This window comes from Melopsittacus undulatus, chromosome 12 (genome assembly GCF_012275295.1).
Source record: "Melopsittacus undulatus isolate bMelUnd1 chromosome 12, bMelUnd1.mat.Z, whole genome shotgun sequence".
Taxonomy (NCBI): domain Eukaryota; kingdom Metazoa; phylum Chordata; class Aves; order Psittaciformes; family Psittaculidae; genus Melopsittacus; species Melopsittacus undulatus.
In genome coordinates, this window is record NC_047538.1 from 11,477,375 (window position 1) to 11,500,823 (window position 23,449).

The 23,449-nt window shown below is 42.2% G+C and overlaps 1 protein-coding gene across 1 annotated transcript; it reads left to right on the forward strand.

The window, feature by feature from the left end:
- Positions 1–1,689: 1,689 nt before the first annotated feature.
- On the forward strand, positions 1,690–23,127 carry SUDS3 (SDS3 homolog, SIN3A corepressor complex component). Its single transcript, XM_034068117.1, has 12 exons — positions 1,690–1,957; positions 4,069–4,138; positions 5,131–5,186; positions 5,896–5,967; positions 8,264–8,283; positions 8,825–8,981; positions 11,525–11,620; positions 13,537–13,598; positions 14,453–14,474; positions 15,173–15,278; positions 19,212–19,296; positions 21,253–23,127. The coding sequence occupies exons 1-12, from the start codon at positions 1,792–1,794 to the stop codon at positions 21,349–21,351; spliced, it is 1,011 nt and encodes a 336-aa protein (XP_033924008.1). The 5' UTR covers positions 1,690–1,791; the 3' UTR covers positions 21,352–23,127.
- Positions 23,128–23,449: the final 322 nt, after the last annotated feature.

Here is a 23,449-nt window from a genome sequence, read left to right on the forward strand (position 1 = left end):
AGTGCAGTTCCATTGCTGACCACAGAATGAGCTAAAACCTTTGCATCAGCAGCTGTGTGCAGTTTGTTACTGGCTGCTCACAGCTCCTTTGGTTCAGAGGGTTCCCGTGTGCCCTCCCATTAGTAAATGCACCAGCCCTTTATGTGATGTATGAGAGGTGGGATGCTCTCAGGGGATAATTCAGCTTCTGCAGCGTGCTGAGGCAGTGTCATGTGGGGTAAATTAACCTCACAAGGCAGCCTTGGTTCAGACACACCTGCAACTGGTTTGGTATCTGTAGTGGTACGAACCAGGCTTACAGGAGCATCTTTGTGGCCTCTGGACTTGCTCCAACAGCTCCATGTTCTTATGTTGGAAAGATGAAGAGATGCAGGCAGGAAATGGGGATGAACTGGGGGAAATAGTGTTTATAAAGCATTAAGAGGGCTCTGGTTAGTTTTGAGAGAGGGCTTTAGCCAGTCCCATCACTGTTTTTAACTGTGTGACCCTATGACTTGGGAAAGTTATTTGAACAATTGGAGCCAGGTGGGGAGAGGACAACCCCACGGGCACTGGGTGCAGTGTGGGCATTCAGTCAGCTCACTGGTGCTGTATGGCAGCTGCCATCACTCCCTTTCCTGTTTTCCCCTTGGCTGCAGGCAGCCCTGACCAAGGGGAAAGGTGAAGGGTTGCTTTAAATCAGACACTAGGTGCTGGGAAGTGCCCTCAGTGGTGTTGGCTTCTGGCCTCTACTCCTGGAAAAGGTGGTTTTGACCATGCTTGGCAGAGTGTTCTGAGTTCAGCATCGTCAGTCACGGCAAACAGATCTTTGGGGCGAGCTGCAGGAAAGCAAAGTGCCTACACCGTGTTGAGTCTTTCCAGAACAAGGAGTGTGACCTGGAGCTCCTCACAGCTGCTGAAAGCCTGGTTCAGAGAGCCTGTAAAAGCGTGGCAGTGCTTTTGAGCTCAGTACTGCTTTAGATAAAACCTCTTTCCCTGGTGAGACGTTTATGGTGTCTCAGTGAGCAAGTTGTTCATTTGAGGAAGGCACCTCTGAGCTGTTAAGGGAAGTTCTAGCATGGCTCTGCTGGAGGCAGCAAGGCTTAGTTCCTCCCTGGTGACTTAGATCTTCAGAAAAGGGGCTAAGACATTCAGCCTAAAATAGGAATGAATACTGAATGGGAGGTATTTACATATGGGGTGGTATCCTGGTTTGAAGAGTTCCTGTGTGTGAATCTCACTGCAGGATCTGTATCTTGGTCCTTAAACGCATGGCAGTGCCTCATCGAGGGGATAACCTGTTCCCATTTCTGCAAAAGCTGCTGTTTCTTGGCATTAAGCTGCTATTTCCCGTGGTGAATGTGAGATCACAGAACGGTGATGGGGCTTTGTTGAGAGTGCGGAGAAACAGGAGTTAATTCCTGTATTGAAAGACATTGGCAGGAGGGGAGTTAAGTGTCCTTATCTTTGGTGGGGGTCTGCATCCTGCAGTACCGCCTTCTCATGGCAGATGGGACCATCCTGGTGGCAAAACGGGAGAAGGCGGTCTCCGGAGGCCGGGGCAAAGCCCCTTTATGCCGAAGCCTGGGCCCAAGGGCCCGCAGCTAACACGGCTCAATCCTTGTCCGGCGGGGCCGGGTCTCGAACCGGCGGCTCCACCCGTTACACCTCAACCCCCTCCCCCCCCAAGGACCTCTTTAGGTGCCCGCCGCATTCGCCGGTCTGCAGCGCCCCGGAAGCGGAAGTGTCCGACCAGGCTGTGGCGGCGTTACCGGAGCGCCGGCCCCGCGGCGGCGGCCTCGTCCCGTCGCTATGAGCGCGGCTGGGCTGGTGTCCGCCACGCCGCCGGCCCCCCCCGCTGCCGGGGCACCCGCCGCCACCATGCCCCCCGGCCCCGACTACTACGAGGAGGAGGAGCTGGAGAGCGCCGAGGAGGAGGATGGCGAGCGGAGCGCTCGGGCCCGCGACTCCGATGAGGGTTGGTAGCGCGGCGGACAGGGCTATGGTGCCGTCAGGGTGCGGGAGCGGTTTGGGGAGCACGCGAAGGGTGAGAGTGCTGGGGCTCCCCGGGGAGGAGGAGGAGAGCAGAGCGGGTGCAGAGGAGGGATGGAAGCGGTTTCCCAGGTGAGGAAGAGGCAGCGAGGGAGGGGAGAGCGCTGAGGAGGCGGGAGGGGGACTACAGGGATGGAGAAGTCCGGAATGTGGAGCGTGTGGAGTCTGTGGTGGGAAGGAGCCCGTTAAGTTGTGCAGAGAAGGGAGTGCCAGATGTTAGAGGGAAGAGAGGCTTTGTAGAAGAACCAGGACAGCAGTGCAGAAGAGGGAATTGAAATAAAACCTGGCGTATCCTGTGGTGTGGGATGTATAAAATAACAAGAGCAATGAAGAACTGCCCTTGGGCAATGCCTGCTGCTCTGTCAGCCAGTCCTCCACCACATTGGGGACATTTAGGAATGGTCCCAGAGCCAAACCTGTTGCTGTCTTTGAAGGACAGCATTGTGCAGCGCCACGGGCAATAAACCAAAGTCCTTTATGGTGACCTGGACATTTAAGTATTTTTTTTTCTGTTTTGCAGCTGAAACATTTTGTTTTATCTTTGGTGTATAAAATAGAATCATAATACCTGTAAGTTTAAACCCATTTGTTCCCAGCTTAAAAAAAAACAAGTAAAGTTTGATTTAAGTGGCCAGTCCCCCTTGTCCAGGTGTAGGGAATGTAGCTGTAGTTCAGGCTTTACAGCTGTATTCTGCCTACCACAGCTTCTCCAAGCTAGAGGCACAGACCTGTCCTTCGGGATGAAAGGTAATTCATTCTTGGCTACCCATGTCTTATAAATAGAAGCCTGAAAAGGTGTAGCAGAAAGCTTGCAGCCCCATACTGGTCTAATTTGGTTGTAGTTTATATTATCCGTAAAATTGGGGCTATCTTTATGGTAGTGCTTGTCTTTGTGTGTAAATGTTGAAGTACTTTTGTGTGACGTATAGCTGAGAAGCCAAGCTCAGACCCCAGCAAGTCACTTTGTTACCTTCAGTGAGAGCTTTGTGGTCAACCCTAACAGTATCTAGTTGCAGTATGTTTGTCCAGGCCGAGATGTGGAATGAGTTACAGCTGTTTCAGTCATTGCCTTCCAGATATGTTGAGTGGAACTACAGGAGTAAGCCTGTGAAATGTTTTTCAGAGTCTTCTGACTGTTCCTGTCTCACATTTGCGTGTGTGAGCCTTAATGTAGAACCTGCTGTCTGTCGTGGTTTAAACCAAGTCTGCAGAACTTGTTCGCTCACTCCCCCCCTTGCTCCCCCAACTCCCGGAGAGTTAGGAAGGAGAATCCAAAGAATGTAGCCCCCATGGGTTGAGATAAGAACAGTTTAATAGCTGACGTATAACACAAATCACTACTGCTACTACTACTACAAACAATAATGATAAAGCCAATAACAAGTGAAGAGAATACAACACCTCACCAGCCACTGACCCATAACTCACCCCACCCTGCCTGACCCAGCACCAACCGATACCTCCTCCAGCCCTTCCAGGTCTCTCCCGGTTACCTCCTGGGTATGACGTGCTATGGTATGGAATACTTCTTTGGCTCGCCTGGGTCAGGTGTCCTGTCTCTTCTTCCTCCCGGCCTCCCCTCCTCCCTGGCAGAGCATGAGCTCAGAAAAGGCCTTGGACAAGCCAAACATTTGAGCAGTAACTCAAAACATACTTGCTATAAGCAACCGTTCCCAGCCTGAAAGTCAAAACACAGCACTGCACCAGCTACCAAGAAGGAGAAAACATGACTGCTACTGCTGAACCCAGGACACTGTCTTAAACCACAAAGAAATTGCCAGACTGTCTTAAGCTGAAGCTGTTTAGACTCTGTGTAACAGTTCATTACAGAGCTACCAGAGGATTTAGATTGATTACCTTCCAGGAGAGACAAGACATTCATTTCACTTCTGAATTCACCTCTCCATCTGCCAGACAACCAGGCCCATCTGTCTGGTTATGTATTTGAGGTTAAATTGCCTGAGGTTTGGGGAGTTTGTTTGTAAATAAAACTACTTTTGGGTGTTTTCTAACAAGTAATTTCTTTACCTCATTTAGACACTGAGGATGCCAGTGAAACCGACCTGGCAAAACATGAGGAAGAGGACTATGTAGAAATGAAAGAACAGTAAGTAACCCATTGCAATTTAAAGTATGGTAATCTGTTTATTTGGTTAATGGGTTTTGGTTTTGTTTTTAATACAGCTTTGCAAAGTTTTGGGCAAAGATTGAGGGGTTTTAAGTGCCTAGCCCAATGCAGTAGCTAAAGAGTCTGTATACTCGTGTATCTTCTCTCCTCGGTTACTTTGTGCTATATATATTCAAGAAACTAAGTGCTGCTGCTGTTTTGGACACAGGAACGGGAGTTTCTGGGAGTAGCTGAGTTTTACTGCAAATGAATCCTGCTGCAGATAGATCCTTTAAATAAAATGAAGTATCTACTTTATACAAGCCAAGCGAAAAGCAAGATGCCTGTTAAAACCCCTTAAGCAATAGAATGCTGTCCAAGACGATGGGCTTTTGGGAGACTTGAAATAGTTTCCCTTGATATTCAGGTGTATTTGCAGTATTTTGTGCTCTTGCTAGCTGGCAGAGGCATGTTTTTAGACATGTCAGGAAGACTTGGCCTGTGTTAAAGCCATGGGTATGTAGTGAAGGAAACACAAGGTTGCAACAGCACCAGGAATAGACTTTGGGGTCTTTTATAATGTCAGGACCTATGTGAGGAAAAATCTTCTGTTTTATAAGTAGGGAGCTAACACACAAAATACTAAGGCTTGGCAAAGTGGCAGAATGATTCTGGTGTAAAGTTTCTAGCATCTGTAGATCTAAATGTCATTTTAGATGTCAACATAAATAAATAAGTAAAATCCTATTTTACCCTGGACTGCTCCCAAAATAATTGGTTGGGTGCATTGTAAAACCAGTGAGGTTGGCAGGGTTTGTAGAGAGAATGTTAACCTTTTTTTGAATCGTATTCTTCTAGTTGTTGTTTGTTTCTTGAAGTCCTCCAGAAAAGTTTTTAATTCCATGTAAACGTGTTGTAACTTAAGCAGATGGTGAAATAAGCAGCCTATGCTTGTTTCTCGGAGTAAAGCTGCATGCTGTCTCTCTTTGTAGGATGTATCAGGACAAACTGGCATCTCTTAAGAGGCAATTACAACAACTGCAGGAAGGTGAGCTTTGAAGTTGGGAGCTTTTTTATTCCTGAACACTTCTCAGCACTTTGCAAAGGTCACAGAAGGAAGAGGGGGGTGAAAGATGTAAGCAGGATCCTTCACTGAATGTTGTCTCTCTGTCAGGCTGCTGAGTGAAAAAAAATCATAGAATCATAGAATGATCTGGGTTGTGAAGGACCTTAAGATCATCCAGTTCAAGCCCCCTGCCATGGGCAGAGACAATTCACTCTAGACCATGTCACCCAAGGCTCTGTCCAACCTGGCCTTGAACAGTGCCAGGGATGGAGCATTCACCACTTCGCTGGGCAACCTGTTCTAGCACCTCACCACCCTCAGAGTAAAGTATTTCTTCCTTAGATCTAACCTCAACTTCCCCTGTTTGAACCCATCACCTATCACTACAGTCCCTGATGAAGAGCCCCTCTCCAGCATCCTTATAGGTCAGTTGCAGATACGGGACTGCCATTTCTCATCCTTTTGCCCTATAGACACTTGTAGTTAAGTCTTCTGTATACTAAAGCCTCTGTAGAGTAAAGCATTTCTTAAAATTCACTTTCTGAATCAAGAAACCAGGGAATATGCTTACCAAACTAAGCTAAGCTGGAACTGTTGTTTTCTGATGCTAGACATTAGTATTTGTGTTTCAAGTGATGTATGGCTCCTTGAGAAAACGTAACATTGCTTTCAACAAATTGATTTCAACTAGGTACTCTTCAGGAGTATCAGAAGAGAATGAAGAAGTTGGACCAGCAGTACAAAGAAAGGATACGCAATGCGGGTAAGCTGAATTTTCTTCTAAGATGCTGTACACAAATGTAATGGGTTTTATAACACCTGAAGTATAATCATGGTAATTCTGTCCTTCAAAGAAAAGGAGCTTAGTGGAGCAAAGGGTGGTTCTGCTTCTGAGAGTATAGTGTAGGGCTTTTTGAGTGTACAGAGCATCCCTGGATCTATCTTGTGGTTTTTTTACCTTTCGTCAGCATTGTTTGACTGTTTCCTAAATGCTTGATAAGGAGTTTTAGTCTTATTTATGTGAAAAAGCACAAGTACAATGATTTTGTTTTTATCTGGCACTGTGCCTGACCTTGTCCTCCTCTTTAGCTTGTTCTTTTGTGCAGCTTGCCCAAAGCCTTCAGGTGGGCTGTTCCTTTCAGTGTGTGGGATGGAAGGTTAGGACTGCCTGATTTCCCAAAGATTGGGAACAATGACTGCAGAGGTTTTGCTGCTGCAACTGTTAGTCTCTATAACTGTGCCATTGCCTGGGCTGCCTGCACTTTGCTCCTGAAACAGAGCAAAACACAAAAGCCTAACTTGAGGTGCCTAACTCGCAGCCTTTCTGGGTAGCCTTTGTTGTGTTACTGGAGAGAAATGGCATAGAAATCAGATCCATTTGCTTACTCTCCCTTTTTCTTGTTCTCTTTCCAGTAGCTTCTTTTCTCAGATACTGAAGCAGGGCATTTTATAGAAGCTGTTAAGTACAAATAGGAAATGTAGCTGTTCGTCCTTTAGAAGAAGGAATAAATCCTGTAGTGCCTGGGCCATTATTCTGGTAAATAGGACAGGGAGGCAGTTTTATGATAGCTGACATAACTCCAGCCTTGGAATGGTATCAGTTGTGTCTTTCTAAAAGTGCTTGTGATGGTAAAGGATTTGCTTGAGGAATTAAAGTGAGTTGAACTACTTTTTATTAACAGAAACCTCTCTTCTGAGATGAATTCCTGGTGCCCTAGAGCTGCATTCTTGCAAGATTGGGTTATTTTGGTAAAATTAAGACTTGACTGCAAACTTGTGTTTCTGGCTGACAAAGCCCAGTGCTGCAGCTCCTTGTTTCTTCCACAGGAGGGCAGATGAGGATCACTTTCTGCCTGCTATTGCAGGGAGAATGGTCTTTTACGTGCTTCCCCTGTTGAGCTTTTGGGTTTGTTTTGGTTTTGTTTGCTTGGGTGGTTGAGTTTTTTTTTGTGTGTGTGTGTTTTGGGCTTGGTGTTGAATTCTGTTTGAGGGTTCACAGTTATAAAGCAACGGATTCAGATTTACCTGTATTTGATTACCTCTGTAATACTGCTTCCACGCACAACTTACAGAGCCTTTTGCAAACAAAGGTTTGATATTTTTTTTTATTTGGCCATTATCTTCTTTGGTATCTATGATCTTGGTTTTTAAAGTTGTATATAAAAAGGCATAGTAGTACAGTGTTGCTACTCCAGCCTTTTGTAGGAGCACCAAGATACCTGAAACCTGTAATCTTCACAGAAGGTTTTACTAGTTCAGGTTTTGCTAAAGCTGAATATGCTGGTGAAATATGGTGCCCTGGGGACTGATCAGGTGCCTTAGCTGGCTTTTTTTGCCACTATTTTGAATTAAAGCTTTGTTTCGGGCATTATGTCCTCCAGAAAACACAAGAAGGGTCCTGTCCTTCTTAATTTCAAGTTGGTAGGAGTTGCACATCCATCAACAGCAGGATTATTTCACATCAGAAATCCGTTTGCCTCATCCATAAGTATGACTTGAACTAATCATTGCCCTGTGTTAGAACTTAATCTTCAGTGATACACAGCCTGAAATGAGACACGAGTTGAGTAGATGAATCTTCCAGCAGCTGCAGGATGATTTCTGAACTGGTCATTGCTGAACTTCATGAAATTGGCTTAAACTATGATTATATTTTTTTATGGCAGCCACACATTCAGCTCCATGATTCAAGCTTCTGCTTGAGGGGTTTGTATCTAGTAATAACTGATTGTAACCAGACTGCAAGAAAGATGGACTATGTGCTTAGTACTGCTGGGGGTAGTAGCTAAACCAAGTAGTATGGAGCACTGCAGTGTAAGCTTTGCAAATCTGCTTGACAATCAGTAGAAAACTCCAATTAGCAATGTATTTTTGTGGAGTTTTTTCATAGTTACTTTATTTTCAGCCTAAAAGTGCCAAGTGAGAGTAGAGGTTGGATGAGTATGTACCCGATTTGCTTCACTGCTGCTCTTGGCTGTGATATTCGATGACTTAAAATGTTAGGCAAGTCATTTTGTGCATCTTTGAAGATAACAAATAATGTCTGTCTTGTCTTTCAGAACTATTCCTCCAGCTGGAAGTAAGTACTCTTTAATTTATCAAAGTCAATGTTAACTAGATGGGAGAGGTATCAACCTCCTGTTTCATCAACTAGTATTTCCCAGAAGGCTTAAATCTTCCCCTAGCTAGCACTGTTACACTTGCAATGTATTACAATCTACTTCTGGTATTGCCATGGGTAGTTTTTGCACTTTCTCATTAAAATAGAATGAAAAGTAGTATTTGCTTTTGGGTTTTTGTGTGCTGGCTGTGCATGTGGTTTGTTTCAGGTGATAAATGATAGTGCTGTTTATAAATCTGAGGACTTCTGCGAGAGGCTCTTTATTATGCAGCATTAGAATGTTTTCTTCTTCAAATAATTCAGTTGCTAATATAGTCCTCCTAACTTAAGTAATTTTTAGATGGTTTTCTGTTGATTATGAGTATTGATAATCTTTACAACTGGCTACAGTTATGAACTGAAAAGCTAATCAATACAGCAGTTGAAAGAAGCTGTTGTGGTACTTTTAAGTCGTCATTGGTTTCTTAGTTAACCTTTTTGTTCTTTTGGTTTGCATTAGACAGATCAGGTGGAGAAGAATTACGTCAAGGAAAAGAAGGCAGCAGCAAAGGAGTTTGAAGATAAGAAAATTGAGCTTAAGGAAAACCTGATTGCGGAGTTGGAAGAGAAAAAGAAGATGATTGAGAATGAAAAGCTAACCATGGAATTGACAGGAGGTAAAAACAAGAGAGGCTTCTGTCTTTTGTCTTGTCCACTCTGCTACTGCTTAGAAAAGAAAGAGATCAGGGTAGCAATGCTGGTTTATACAGGCAGCTAGTGAGAAGGCTTTAAAGGTTCTCCAGATCAGGCTTTGACTCGATCTTGCCTTTGGAAATGTGCATACCAATGTTTTAGGAGTCTGAAGGAATTCAGTTTCTCTATCAGCTGGTAACTCTGCAATTCCAAATTCTGATGTTAAAGGGAGACTGGGGAGGAAGAAGTATTTAGTAGTCTGATTTGGGGACCAGGTTAACTCTCTTCAGGGAAATGTGTCCTGCAGAGATGAGCTGTTTCATCAAATACAGCTTTAGGAAAAGGCAGGTAGGTAACTGGAGAAGAAATTAATTGCCTGCATGCTAGCCCTCTCTCATCTCCTTCCTTCCAGCCTAGCAGAAGTGCAGTGCAATTTTGTTAGAAGGGGTTTTGTTCTGAACAAACGGGAGGCTAGGAAATAAAGCTGCTGAAACTGGTGTGGACTTGATGGGTTTTAGAACCTATGGAAGCTCAGCATATGCAAGGATGCAAGTTAGCAACCTGATGAATTATAGAATCATAGAATGGTTTGGGTTGGAAAGGAGCTTAAGATCATACAGTTCCAACCTCCTGCCATGGACAGGGACATTTCACCCTGGACCATGTCACCCTTGCCTCTCTCCAGCCTGGCCTTGTACACTGCCAGGGATGGAGCATTTACCCCTTCTCTGGGCACCCTGTGCCAACCCCTCACCACCACAGTAAAGAACGTCTTCCTTATATCTAACCTTAACTTCATCTGTTTAAGTTTAAACCCATTAAACTTAATGAATTTTAATGAAGAGGCTCATCTGTGAGTATGGGGAGCGCTGCAGTTTCATTAGGTTGCAATAGTTGCCTGCCATTCTGGAGCATTACATACTGTTGTTCTTAACTCTTGAGCCTCATGCAAGGCTGTGTTTTAGGTTAAATCTGTTGATGTCACTCTTCAAAAGTTCTATTAGGAAGTTTTGATGAATCTCTCGACTCTGGAAGTTCTGCAAATTTTCATCAGTAAATGTAAAACATTCAAGCTCTAGGGGCTTTTTTGTGGCCTTTTTGAAAGCTTGTTTGGTGCTTTCAGCTGACTTGTCACAATTTTAAGGTACAGGATGTTAAGATAAAGAGACGAAAACTGATCTCTGCCTTATTCACATTTTGAGCAATATAGAGAGCTGCTTTGACAACTCATTTGAGACTAGTTTTTAAGAAGGAGAAAAAACTTTCTTGACTTGGTTGTGTATTACCTTGAGTACATGCTTTAAACCCCTCTTGTAGGTTGGTCTTAACAGAAGGGGAGAGTGGTTTGTGTTCACGTCAACAGTGTCTTGCAGGGCTGTTAATGTTCAGTGTTTTTCAAATTCAAATTTGAATCCTAGAGCTCAGGTTTCCTTTGGCATACACTCAGTTACATTTCATCTTATTATTGTTTAAAGCTTTTATTGTGGTATTTGTTCCCTTGATGTGTAGTGTGGTCATTCTTGTCCACCTTTGCCATAAGGAAAAAACCCCATCTGCTCTATTTTGAACATACATATCTGCTCAAGGTTTCAGCGTCTAGAGGGAGCCAGAGAGGCTTTATAGACTCAAGTGCTGCTTAGGATGTGATTCAGGTGTATTTCAAGATGAGCAAATACTTCTCAGCACATAGAGAGGTGAGGTGATGTGTTTAACATTTAAGATGTGGTCTCTTGGTTGCCAATTGAAGATATCTTCATAAATTAAGGAATGATTTGTGAGGGTTGAAGTAGCTCAGTTAAGACTGCCTGTAGACATTTGGACAAACTGTAATTTCACATAATTACTTGGTGATGAGACTTGTGTTTCAATGTTAAACAGATGTTTTCTTCTTTCCCAGTGCATATGCTACAGTTTAGTTCCTGTCAACTGCTGCTCTGCATGTTATTAATTAGCTTCATTTCATTAATCATAATTTGAAACGTTTTCAGATTATCTGAATTGAAATATTATTTGTGTTTAAAATGACTCCAGCAGACTTGTCTCGGGCTTGAAAGCAGTAATTATCTGTATTCCTTGGATTAAAAGCTAGTTTTCCAGCTTGAAGACAAGAAAAAGAGCAATAGGTTTGTAGCTAATGCATTCCATAATATTAACTGTCCAAGTTTTGTTATCAAAGGACTCTGTGAACTTTGCCTTTTAAATGATGTGTTCAAAAGCAGGTAGCAGCCTAACCTTAAAGAAATTTGCCGTGAATCCTTGTAGCATTCTTGTGCTCTTTATCTGCACCTGTAAATGGAGCTGTAACTGTGGCATTGCAGTGTGTGAAACAGTGACCTGGTGTGAAAGAGAACTTGTGTTTGCTGTCAGCAGTTCCAGCCTGGATGCTGGAAGCCATCACAGAAGTAAAATATCACTTTTCTGTGTGAAGGAGGAAAGATTTATTTTCCTAGTGCCTTGGGTAGAAAGCTGCTGCTTCTCAGTCCCTTCCCTCTGGTCTTATCAGCTCTCCAACTTCATTACTCTACAGACTCAATGGAAGTGAAGCCTATTATGACAAGGAAACTGAGGCGGCGACCAAATGATCCAGTTCCTATCCCAGACAAGAGGAGGAAACCTGCCCCTGATATCCTTTCACAGTGCCATCGGAGGCTGTTGTACTGCACCTCTGGTGTTTTGTACGGGAAGGAAAATGAAATTAGGTGCTTGGAGCAGATTTTAATGCAGGAAATACTGAAGCACAGTTTGTCCTGTATAATTTGTGATAAAGTACTGTAACACAGCCAGTCTTTGGAGATCACTTGGTATCCTGACTTCAACTTCGCAGTGCCATGAGATAACTTATTTCATTAGGTTATTTGTTTCATTAGTGAGAATACTTTCAATTCTTCAGGCAGTTCTTTTCACAAAGGAAAAACTTTTAAAAGAGCATTATACATAAATGCTGAGGTAATGGATTCCATTGATGGTAAATGGCTTTTTACATGAGCCAAAGCTTTTCTCATTTCAAGATGTGACAAAATGTTTGCCAGAAAGCTTGTGTTTGTCATATCAAACTAGTTTTTCCATTACTGATAAAGGCTTCAGATCTCTAATCCAGAGAGATGCATAGGAAAAGCAAGGACTACTAGCTTTGTTCTTTGAATAAAGGAAGATGAAAATCCATCTTGTTTTTATATGTTGTGCATAAGAGAGAAACACATATGTGTAATCCTGCTGCCTTATTGCATGTCTCTTAGAAGTAAAACATTCCTTAGCTTCTGAAGGTATGCTTTTAGCTCCACTGTGATGCTAAGCACTTTTTTTCTTTGTATTTTAAATACACCTGGAGAGGAAGGCAATGATATTTGCTTTGCAGAAGCTTATTATTAGCTTCCAAATGTGTATGGCTTAAATCAGATGAAGAAAACCTTATCTTGCAACTTCTGAGTGACTCCCACTTTCTAAGGCAGTATCACACCTTGAACTCTGTCATTCATGTGCGGTGCTCACAAGCATCTCCAGTTTTAATTAACCTCTTTCTGGTTGGAGATTCTGTTCACTCTTTCAAGAAACCCTAAAATCAATCTATTAGTGCCCCTATTTCATCCAAAATAAATGAGTTTCCTAGTGAACATGACTTTGTAATGGAGCGTGCTGCGGCAGCCACAGCATGAAACAACGTCTGCCTCTCCTCACTGAGGAGAGGATTAAAGTCTTATCAGAATTAAAAGCCTTAAAATGCAGCCCAGCAGTTGTTAACTTCACTACTTTGAAAACTTTTGACTTAAGGGCTGTTTTGAAGAAACACTAGATTAAAGCTGGAGGGAGGGTCCACTGCTGGGTGGTGTTTTCCTCCTGTGTACTTAGGTTCTTCTAGTGTGGAAGTGACAGAGGAGCAGCAAAGGAAGAAGGAAGATGTGAGTGTGCAAGTACACAAAATGTCAGCAGAGGTTTAATATAGTAAGTTTTGTGTTCTGAGATTTTGGGTTTGTTTTTAGATCAGTGGTAGACTCCCATTCATCCTCATCCACACAAGGATGTGTTTCGCACCTGGCTTTATTTCCTGGTTCTTATTTTCTGGTGGATCTTTCGCTGTTTTCCCTACCTCTCTGTTTCTGCATACTGTGTTGTAAAGTGCTAAGTTTCTTTTCCCAGGTTTGGGTGGGATTTGGCTTCATTGGACAAAACCTGAAGCGAGTCTGTTCTGTTCCAGCTCCCATGTTATTCTCTGCAGAAATGCAAGAGGAAACCCATGGAAAACACTAGTGATGATGCTTCCATAAAGTAAATGTCAATGCACTAAAGGTTTTCCATTGATGGTTATGTCTGCATAAATTAAAATGATTTTGCACTCTATTTGCTGCTAAATATGAAGCTCTGTGGAGATGAACTTTTATTAACTCATATGACCAAAAAAAGCTCAAATATAGCACTTAATACAATTGTATGCAACTTTAGGGAATCCTTTTGGCTTACATTTAGTCGAGTGAAATGAATGTCATTGACCTTTAATTTTAACCTTGCTTGTCAAGAGCTTATGGGAACCTTAATTCTGGATACCTCAGCTAAATTACTTGTTGACTGATGAGCAAATAATGGAGGACCTGAGAACACTGAACAAGGTAGGGCTGATGGCTTGATTTGGATTGCTTTTTTTGAAAGAGAAAGCTAATGCCTTCCTCTGAAGAGAACAGAGCTTTCTGGTTTGTGTTCCTCCTTGAGAGGTAGGGCTTTCTCATCCCAGTAGGCTTTCAGAAGTAACAATAAAGATTTAGCGAGATGGTATCTCCTCCCTTTTGCTTCAAGAGGTTTAATTAACCTAATTAAAATGACTGTCATCTAAAAGTGTTACCTTTTGTCTGAGCCAAATGATGAGCTGCCTTAAGGAGCTTCTTCCTCTGCATGGCTGAGCTGATGTTGCTGTGTTTCTCTTGATGAGCAGAGGCTGCCTTTGTTCCAGGCCTTAGCGTGGGGTGGGTTTTTCCTGTTTCCCTTTTTCTCCCCACTGTCACAATACTTCAGCAAACTGCACTGGGTGCAGTTGATAGTTTTTCTGGATTGGATTAATTTACTGCTTTCTTGCTAACCACTTCAAGGCTTATCTGGTTTCTTCTGATAGAGGCCTTTGAGGATGGTGGTGGAGCATGTGCTTTGTGCCAGCTGTTGAGGTGTCTCTAGTGATTTATCTCCTGTATTTCATGTACCCTGAGAAATGTTGGATCATGTTAAAAAACAGCATTAGATGAGTTTGGTTTTGTCTTTAGTGGAATATCTGAATCTTCTGAAGCTTACAGACCTTTTGTATCATGATACTGATCATCTACACCTCTGGCTGTTCACAGCATGCTGTTCTTGTTATGTCATTTAGTGGTACATTTTTAAAAAGCATTTAAAATAAGGCTATCTGAAATTATAACTGCAGACTTGTATAGCTCACATCAGATCTCTAACACTTCTTTGCTCTCTTCCCATGTAGCTTAAATCACCCAAGAGACCAGGTGAGTTAGCAGTTGCATTGCAACTTGTTCAAAGTTGAACAGACAACTGTATTTTGTAGGCTGTTTGACTCTATAATTGCTGACTGTGGAATTTGACTGTATAATTGTTTTGACTGTATAATTGCTATTCTTTGTGCAGCTACTGCAGCAAATGGATGCTGTGTGAAGTCTCTTCTGTTCTGAAGCTTGTCAGGGTTGGGAAAGGGGGCATGTGTATCATTTAGTGGCTGAAACATTTGGGCATGGAACAATGTATGCAAAGAGGTGTTTCCGTTATATTTGGATGCATTTGGACAGCTTGCCTGCTAGTTGGGTAGATGGAGGTGTTGAGAACTTCAGGTTCCATGCCTTTAGCTCTCTAAATGTGTCTGTACACTATTTCAGGACAGTGGTACTGACTTGCCTAGGTAAGTCTGACCCTATATAACTACTATAGATGAGAATTAGAAGCAAGGGTATCTATCACCTCCCTATCAACATTTTGTTCAGATAGATGTTACATTTCAGTGACTTGTCATTTGTATATTCAAGGCAGAGTTGGGATCAAGTATTCATCCTAACAGAGGATATTTTTTCTGATGGAAAATTTGAGTTTATGGCTCATTATTTCTGCTTAACATGACTTTATTAATTGCAGTTCTGCACTGGGATATGCTGCTTGTGTGGTGGTCTTTAAACAGTCTCTCTCCTGTTCTTAGCCTCTCCTTCCTCTCCTGAACACCTCCCAGCTACACCAGCAGAGTCTCCAGCACAGCGGTTTGAGGCCCGGATAGAAGATGGAAAACTCTACTATGATAAGAGATGGTAAGTTCTGGTTTATCAGTCTAAGTGTTGTGTAGTGAGGAGACCCAGACTACAGAGAGGAACTGCTTTAATAAGAGAATGTAAGGACAAAACACTTTTGGGCAGAGGCTAGCCACTTCCTCTAAGGGCTAATCATTGTGACTTGGGTAAATCAGAAGTGGTAATGGTGTGTTTAGACCTCACAGACTTTCAGGAGTAACTACAGGCTTGAATAAAAGGACGCTTAAATCTTTTCCATGGAGCCAGTGGTGCTTGGGAAATGTTTTTTGTCAAACCTAATGTTGGGTAAGAGAGGTACCAGCAGACACGGTGCGATGCAGCAGTGAAGCCACTCAGCTGTGATACAGATAGTTTGTGGTTGCAGGTACAGTGATGGATTTGCAGCCCTGGTGCTCAGTTTTGTAGAACAGCAGCCCATCGTTCCACGAGGTGGCAGGAGAAATGTCATGCACCAGCTGAGCAGAATGAAAAATGTTTTTAATAAATCCAAATAACCTTTAAAGATCAAACCCATCTGGGAGAAGCAACTTCAGCTGGCTGGATTTAGCTCTGTGGAATGTTATAGGCATATAGCTGTGCAAGCCTCACAAAATGCAAGGAAAATACTAATTTCTGCAGAGAAATCTTCATAGGTTTTAAACTTGAGACATGCAAAACTGGATCATCAAAGCGACAATGTCATATTTCTTGAGCAGAAAGGCATTTGTAAGTTGTATGCTTATTCGTAGCTTATTTTAGTGTTCTAGTGGCCCAAAACAAGTGACAATGTTGTAATTTTATCACAGGCTGTGTTAGGTGGGGAGCTTGTTTTCTACACAACAGTCACCTTGTACATTTGGTCAGTTTTGACTTCTCCTAGTCTTCTGATAGTGAAGTTTCATCAAGGGCTCAGTGTACACAGCTCTGAGAGAAGGCACTGCATAGAGCTTAAACTTCCCTGAAGCATAAAGCAGACATGAACTGAATGGGCTGCTTATTTCACAAATTCATGAAGTTCTTTTTTAGCTTTCATACATTTGTGTGTGTGCATAAAGTGATTTAGATGACTGAACTGTTCCTTAGAACCTTTAAGTATGTGTAGTACTGAAAAGTGTTGCATAAGTAAAAACTTCATCTAGTTTAAAAAGAAAAGGAAAGATGGAATCTGAAGTAACCTGTCAGTAAAGCTCCCACCAAATTCAAACCTGGGAGAGCTTCCCTGAGCCCAGATGAATCTCTCAATAGCATCACCTCTCTGAAAGGTAGCTAGTTGGAACATAAACCACATCAGTTATTTTCACCTTGCTGAATTCAGTTATCATGGGAGATCTCACTGCCAGAAATTCCAGTCAGGACCTTTCCTGTCTGCTTTGTTCTTGTGCTGGTTTAAGATAAGTATTTTACCTTTTTCTTTTTGGCTATAATAATCCTGCTTAAATTATTTTTGATTGAGAGCAATAGTACTTGTGCAAAGTAGCTAGTAGTTTAAAAGAATGAAGTAACTCTTGATAATGGGAGAGTAATTTTCACTGAGGTGTATTAAGACTGTAGCTGCTGGTGTGCACCAGCAATAATAAAGCTGACAGCTCAGGAGCAACTACTTTCTCTTAGCCTTGAAGGACCATTATCTCAAAGCAGAGAATGTTTAAGGCTAGTAATGGGCTCGCCAAGGTCTTGCAGAGATATTTGACAACCATGTTTCCGAAGTGGAGGCTGTGTTTAGGGAGTTTCAGATGGTTGTGGAATTCAACTTCAGGTTTGTTATCCTCAGTTTGCTCCATGCCCCCCATCAGATCCTGAAATACAGTTCACTATTGTTTTGCTTTTAGCTTTGTCTGCATACACTGATGCAGAGTGATTTCTTGCAGTTTTCTGAGGGAGATGCAGTTGAAAATCTTGGCCTTTCACCAAAATATTTTGTAGCAGAAAGTGGAATTTTTCCTGCTTGCTTCAGTATTGCAGTGGATTTTATCTGCTGCAAAAGCAAGAGTTGTTTGGCATTTTCCTACTCTTGAAAGCCAACTTCAATTCCATTACGTTTTTCATTTGAAGCATTCTCAGTTCCACTCCTCTGTACCCCTTGTATGTAGAAACATGGCAAAAGGCTGAGACAAGAACATGCAACTGAGGTGTACCAGGCTACTGTACCTTCAGCTGACCCATTTCTGTGTGCACAGAGACACCCAAGACAGCTCTTCAATGAGAAAGTGCTGAACTAACTTGTTACCTTGCCTCTGCTGTCCACAGCTAACACAGATTTACTGAGGGGTTGTAGCTTGTAATGTGAGATCCTGCATTAATGCTGGAATTCACAACTTTGAGTGGATTACTTCATTAACTGTGCAGGCACAGATAACACTGGAGAGTTGTCGTTTGTAGTGGTATCTTCTGCACTCGGTAGCTTGTGCGCTGATGGTATCAAGACCATCAATTCTCCTTGCTTAAGTACACACAGCATGGTGTAAGACACTGCTGGGCTGAGACTTCTATGTCTTATCTTAGTGAGGTCTGGGTTTTGTAGTAGTTTAAATCATTCCTTAAGATTCATTAATGACATCTAGGCTCAGCAAATGGATTTTTGGCTTGGGTGATGACTGCTATTGATTGCATTGTCTTGAATCCCACTGACATCCTCTCTGTTAAAATGAGGGAGAAGGGATTGTGGTTGGGCACAGGTGTCTAAGGGAAGCAGGATTTGGGGGGGGTTCATTACTTTACCCAGCCCACTGTAATATTAGTGTGTTTGGAAGGCTGAAAGCTGCTTCTGTCCTTCTTGTAACTGGCAAGCGGTGTGAGTAGAGAGCCAGGCAGAAGAAATTGTGGAATAAACTGTTGGAGGAATTCCATATTTACGGTATTTTTTTTGTAGGAATAATGATAAAGATTATGCAAATCTGTGCATTTTGACATGGCTTTAAGCCAATCAGGCTGCAAGGGATTGCATACTGAGTAGTCACTGAGGGGAAATATGTGTACAGTGACTCTGCAACTTGGATTGCTCAGTTAAATCTGAAGCACATCATGATTTGGGTAAAGGTGGAAATCTGCTTTTAGAACTGTAAAGCATTTTGGTGCTCTGATGATTATTTGCTTGCAAGTAACTTCTTTCAGTGTAATTACTTCTGCCTATGGAATGGAAGAAACTGAGACTGGACAGTTTTGTCCAGCACACTTTGAAGCACTTCCCAGAAACATGGTCTGTGGAGAAGACAAGACTGAAATCTAGTGATTCAAAGTTTTTCCTTTGTTCTATACAAAGTAACACCAAGAGAAATACGTAGCAGGGGCAAAAATGCATGTGCTTAGACACAGCTTCCTTCTGTGTGGCAGGTATATACAGCTTCTTACAGAGCCAGTTACACATCACTTACGTTTTAGGTGTTTTCACAAAATATAGCAGTATTACAAGCTTGAGGTCTGTCTTTAAACAATACATACACTTCATTGATTGAGTAAATTCATTTTGGTGGTGATGCGCTAGTAACTTGGTGTTGAGGAATGTGGGTAACTTCTGAGCATCTGTGTTTTGCTCTGTCTTAATCAGACATAATATGGAGTTGCCTTCTGAAATCTGTTCTTTGTCTGACATACGAAGGGCCGGTCTGATTAACTCTTGAACCATGGGCGTATTGTCAGTGATGTTCTCCTGTTTTGAGTTTTGGAACTCTGCCCTTCTTTCAGTGTGAAGTCTGTTTTTGGTAATTGCATATAGAATGGCCTGTGAATTGAGAGCTTCATGCATTTCAAAGTATTTAAATGCAAAGTGTGTGGAATCAACCTGCTATGTTGTGAAGATGGGGAAAAGTGGTGTGGAAAGACAGACTTCATATTTACTCTGTTGAAATGCTTTAGAATCCTAGCTTTATCTATTTACTACTTGTTTCTTTTCTCAGTCTTTAGACAACTGATGGTTTCATGTGTTTCCTTTGGGGTTTTTATTCTTTCTTTTTGCAGGTACCACAAGAGCCAGGCCATTTACCTGGAATCTAAAGAGAACACTAAGATCAGCTGTGTGATCAGTTCTGTGGGTGCCAATGAGGTAGTGGGGCTGCTCTGGTTTTCATGGGAGTGGGGAAAGGTGTGGTGGGTCAGTGTGGGCAGGTAGTTAAGGACAAAGATGAAGTCAGTATTGCTTTCAGAAAAGATATAGCTGTCTGGTGTATAAAGAAGCTAAATCCAAGATAAAACCAAGCTGCTCAGCTTGGTTGAGAGATGAGAAGAGGCTTGTTCTCTTTCTAGGGAATGATCTTAACATTTTGCAAGTAGGAGTTTGGCAGGCAGGAAAAATGGGGAGAGCTGATGTGTTGCACTTCATTGGAGCTACATTCCATCGGTTCCATTTCCATTATTTAAAGAACATACCGTTATTAATGCAAAAATAATAAAATATTAAATATCCCATTGGGAATTCAGAAGAGGAATAGGAAAAACGTTGTCACCAAATTTAATTGTTACAAGTGGAGGAAATTCTTCCTTTAACCTGAGTACGTGTGCTGTAAACTGGCAGCGTTCATCACCTCCTTGGGAGCTAGGGCAGGTGAGTCATTGCTGTGAAACAATTGCCTTGTGGCTAATGATTAAAGCTTAGAAGAGCAGGTGAAGGGAGGTGTGTGCCCAAAATTGATGTGAATCTTGCTACAAAAGAAGCGCAGCCCTCGAGCAGTGCATCAGTCAGGCAAAGGGAGCAGTTTCTTTGCTTCCAGATGCTTCAAGGAAAGAGATGTTAGACTTGAATGCACTTCTCTTCAGTCAGCCAGTAAAGTAACTTTAATTTGTTTTGGCAGCTAAGGGAAAAGGTTTTCTTTGCAACAAAATGGGTTGCATATGGGTGATGCTTTGTACAACTGTTCCCCTTGCAGTAACAGTTGTTAAGATCAATGCTTGATTGTTTATCTAAATAGTAGTGGCGTGCTAATGGATGTGGATGTGTTAAAGATGTAGTACTCCTAATTGGATCAAAGTTATCACTTTTAACTTCCTACATGAGAACTCCATCTTTTGGGAGCATTTTACCTGAAAGCTGAGGGGAATATAATCTGTTAATTACCATTGCACTAATTCCACTCTGTAGTGGGACAGTTGGTTTAGTGGTACAGTGTCAAACTGTACATGGTGGTTGTTCTGTACAGCTGCTCAGAGTTTGTAGGTTCTGGAATTCTGGTTAGTAAAACATGCCAAACTCTTGGGAGTGTTGCAGTAGAGAGGTGATTATCAATGGCTGTGGATTTTGATTGCTCTGGGGAAATAACTGAAGTACAAATGCAGGCAAATATGAAATATGTTAAGGGCTTCTGTTGGGGAAGTCAGTTCATAATGAAAATAGAATTAAATCAATTTACTGTGCCAGGATTGTAGCCAGTATATCTGGATACATCTGAATATATCTAAAAAATCCCCAAATCACATGCCAACATTAACTTCATAATTCTTTGCAGTAGGAAGTACTGGAAACAAAAATACTTTTTCCATGCAGGTGTTAAAAAGAAAAAGGCTTTATCTTCAGATACAATTTATTCCATATACTGTGAGAAATGCTTCACTGAACAAAATCAGAATAAGCTTTGCATTTGACTAATAGTTACTTGTCTGGGCAAATCCCAGGATAGATAATTTGATGATCTGTGGATCTAGGGGGACTTATTCTTGATTAGGTGAAGCTTAATGCCAGAGTTCTGTTGCTCACTGTAACAGAAGGAAACCTGCTTTTCTGATGATTCTGTGATGCTTGGAAAGAGTAGTATTTTTTGATGACTGGAGCAGGAAGTTAGGGTGATAAAGTTGGAAACCTTATTTGGTTGTCTACTCAGGTTACAAATGTCTTGTGTGGGGGGAGAAAGGGATAAAGCTAAATCATGTGGGTGCTCTGAGTAAGAGAGATCTGACGATAAGAATACCTTAACTTGTTTGTCTTGCTTTCTGTGCATTTTCCCTTTTTTTCCCCACAATGTATCTCCCTACTGCCTTTATCCTCCCCCTCCCCTTTTTTTTCATGCAGATCTGGGTGAGGAAAACCAGTGACAGCACAAAGATGAGGATCTATCTGGGACAGCTGCAGCGAGGAGTCTTTGTCATTCGTCGGCGATCGGCTGCATGACTCTGCTCTTCCTTGGTCTTTTCTGTTTTAAACCTCTGATGGGGAACAGCAGTCTGTCCACTCAGCAGCAGAGGACACTGTCATGACCTCTTACAAGACAGTTTGTGGCTGGCCACATAATCCCCAGTAGTCCTTAAATCTTTAGTGATACAAAAGCACTGCCCTGGACTCTTACCTGGATTTTGCATCAAACTTCCATATGCTTTCTTTATATTTGGGCTATTTAAGAAGACTTTGCATCATGCTTTTTCCAGCATTGTTTCATGGTGCACAGGTGGGACTCGTGTGTTGAAGACGTCACATTTATGTTTTGAATCAGACCATGGAAGAAGCTTTGCTTGTCAACACCTGTGGTTAGTTACTGGTTTCGGGTTTGTTATCCTTCAAGGCTCGTGATGTTGGGCAAAAGGAGATTAATCTCCCCAGGCTTCAGCTGAGATGCATCCATAATACCTTGTATCTGAAATTAGCTTTATTGGATGAACTGCTTAAAGACTTGAGTGTTGAGGCTGTTTTAGGAGAGTGCGAACAACTTAGAAGTGCTGCAAATCCAGTTGATTTTAATGTGGTTAAACAGCCACACTTGGTTAATCAGAAACTTCCCTTTTTCTTCAGATTAAAAAGCCCTTCAATGAACAAGAAAAGAGTATGTCTGTTTGCTGAAGTCAGTTACCTGAAATAGGCAGATGAGTGTAAACCAAAGGATTAATTGACTGGACTTTGCAGAGAGTGAGACTGTATGGATGAGTATAATCACTCGCATACATAGAGAGATGAAAGGTAAATTCCACTTTCTTCACAGACACTTAGAGTAACAAGTTATGCTGGAATCCTGCTGACAGAAGATACCAGATCTGTTGCATCTTCCAAAGAAGCTTGCTACAAAGTAGGAAGCAGCATTGACATGCTCGTAGTGTGTACCTGAAACCTTCATTCCCTAAAATGCCGCACAAAGATTTCCCTTTGAAGGGAATTTTAAATACTAAAGATAACCCTGGTTTTACACTTGCCCTCCAATAGCACAAGTGAAAACACTCAAGTAATGATGTAAACATACTCCCAAGATGTTTAAAGCTCTGACTCTGTCATTCCTTCATTATTCCCAGTCTTTTGCTGATGGCTGAATCCACCAGTACCGTATGTAACTGCATTGGCATGAAGGACACAGTGCACTCACTGGCAGTGCTGTCACATCTTTGCCTTCTGTGCAAAAGAACTTTATGCTCCTTTTGATTCCTGGACAAGGAACTGTAATTTCTGGCTTTCTCAACATGTGTCACTTTGAGGCATTTTTTGGTTTGTTCAATGTCAGTCGAGCCTTTCTTTCCTATCTGGATAAATGGAGTATTTGAAATTACTGCTTCCCTTTCTTTTCTTTTACTGCAGTTGGGTGGCAGTCACATCCCAATAACTGATGCATGTACGTGGATCTGGAGTGGAGTGTTATGGCTGAGTTTCTGATGGGTTGCATTTGCAGCTGAGGCACCTATTTTTACAGTGTTTAGAGTTTCCACTGGATCTGAAGCTTTGATGAGGAGCGGAGAGGGTGTCTCTTTCCCACCCCTTGAAAATGTGCCACCTTTGCTGCAGCGTTAGTCAGGTGGAAAGCAGCAGGCTGTGTTTTGTCAAGTTAACAGCATACTTAATGTAACTTCACATTCTCTGCACGTGTGACAGGTTTTTAACAAGGTGATGATGTACCAAACGGGATTTGTCACTGAGCCTTAAAACGAACATCATAGTTCTTATAATAAAAAGTGCTAAGTAAATAGCAGGGTTTACTTTCTTCCCTGTATCATTTTATTAATCTATATGTTTGGGGAAGCAGCTTGTTCAGTGTTGGGATGCTGCTGTGGTGATGTCTGGTGTGGGGTAACTTTAAAGGTAATGGTAGAAGCATGGAAGTGCAGCAGCTCTCTTCAAGCCAGGCAAGGGATAGATGCACATTGTGTAAGCTTAATTGTATAGCTTCAACACCACACCTTAATGTGGATCAGCATCATCTCTTCACCTTCCCTATTCCTTGGCAGAAGTGGGGAAAGAATAGCTGCTGTTGCAGCCAAAAGCCTATCTTTCCTTCAGCTGTGGTCTTCTTACC

Bases quoted from the DNA above. Each gene is read 5' to 3' on its own strand.
- SUDS3 (XM_034068117.1), top strand. From the start codon at position 1,792: ATGAGCGCGGCTGGGCTGGTGTCCGCCACGCCGCCGGCCCCCCCCGCT. The intron at 4,139-5,130 runs GTAAGTAACCCA...CTCTCTTTGTAG, and splicing joins TATGTAGAAATGAAAGAACA to GATGTATCAGGACAAACTGG. The intron at 19,297-21,252 runs GTAGTGGGGCTG...TTTTTCATGCAG, and splicing joins GTTCTGTGGGTGCCAATGAG to ATCTGGGTGAGGAAAACCAG.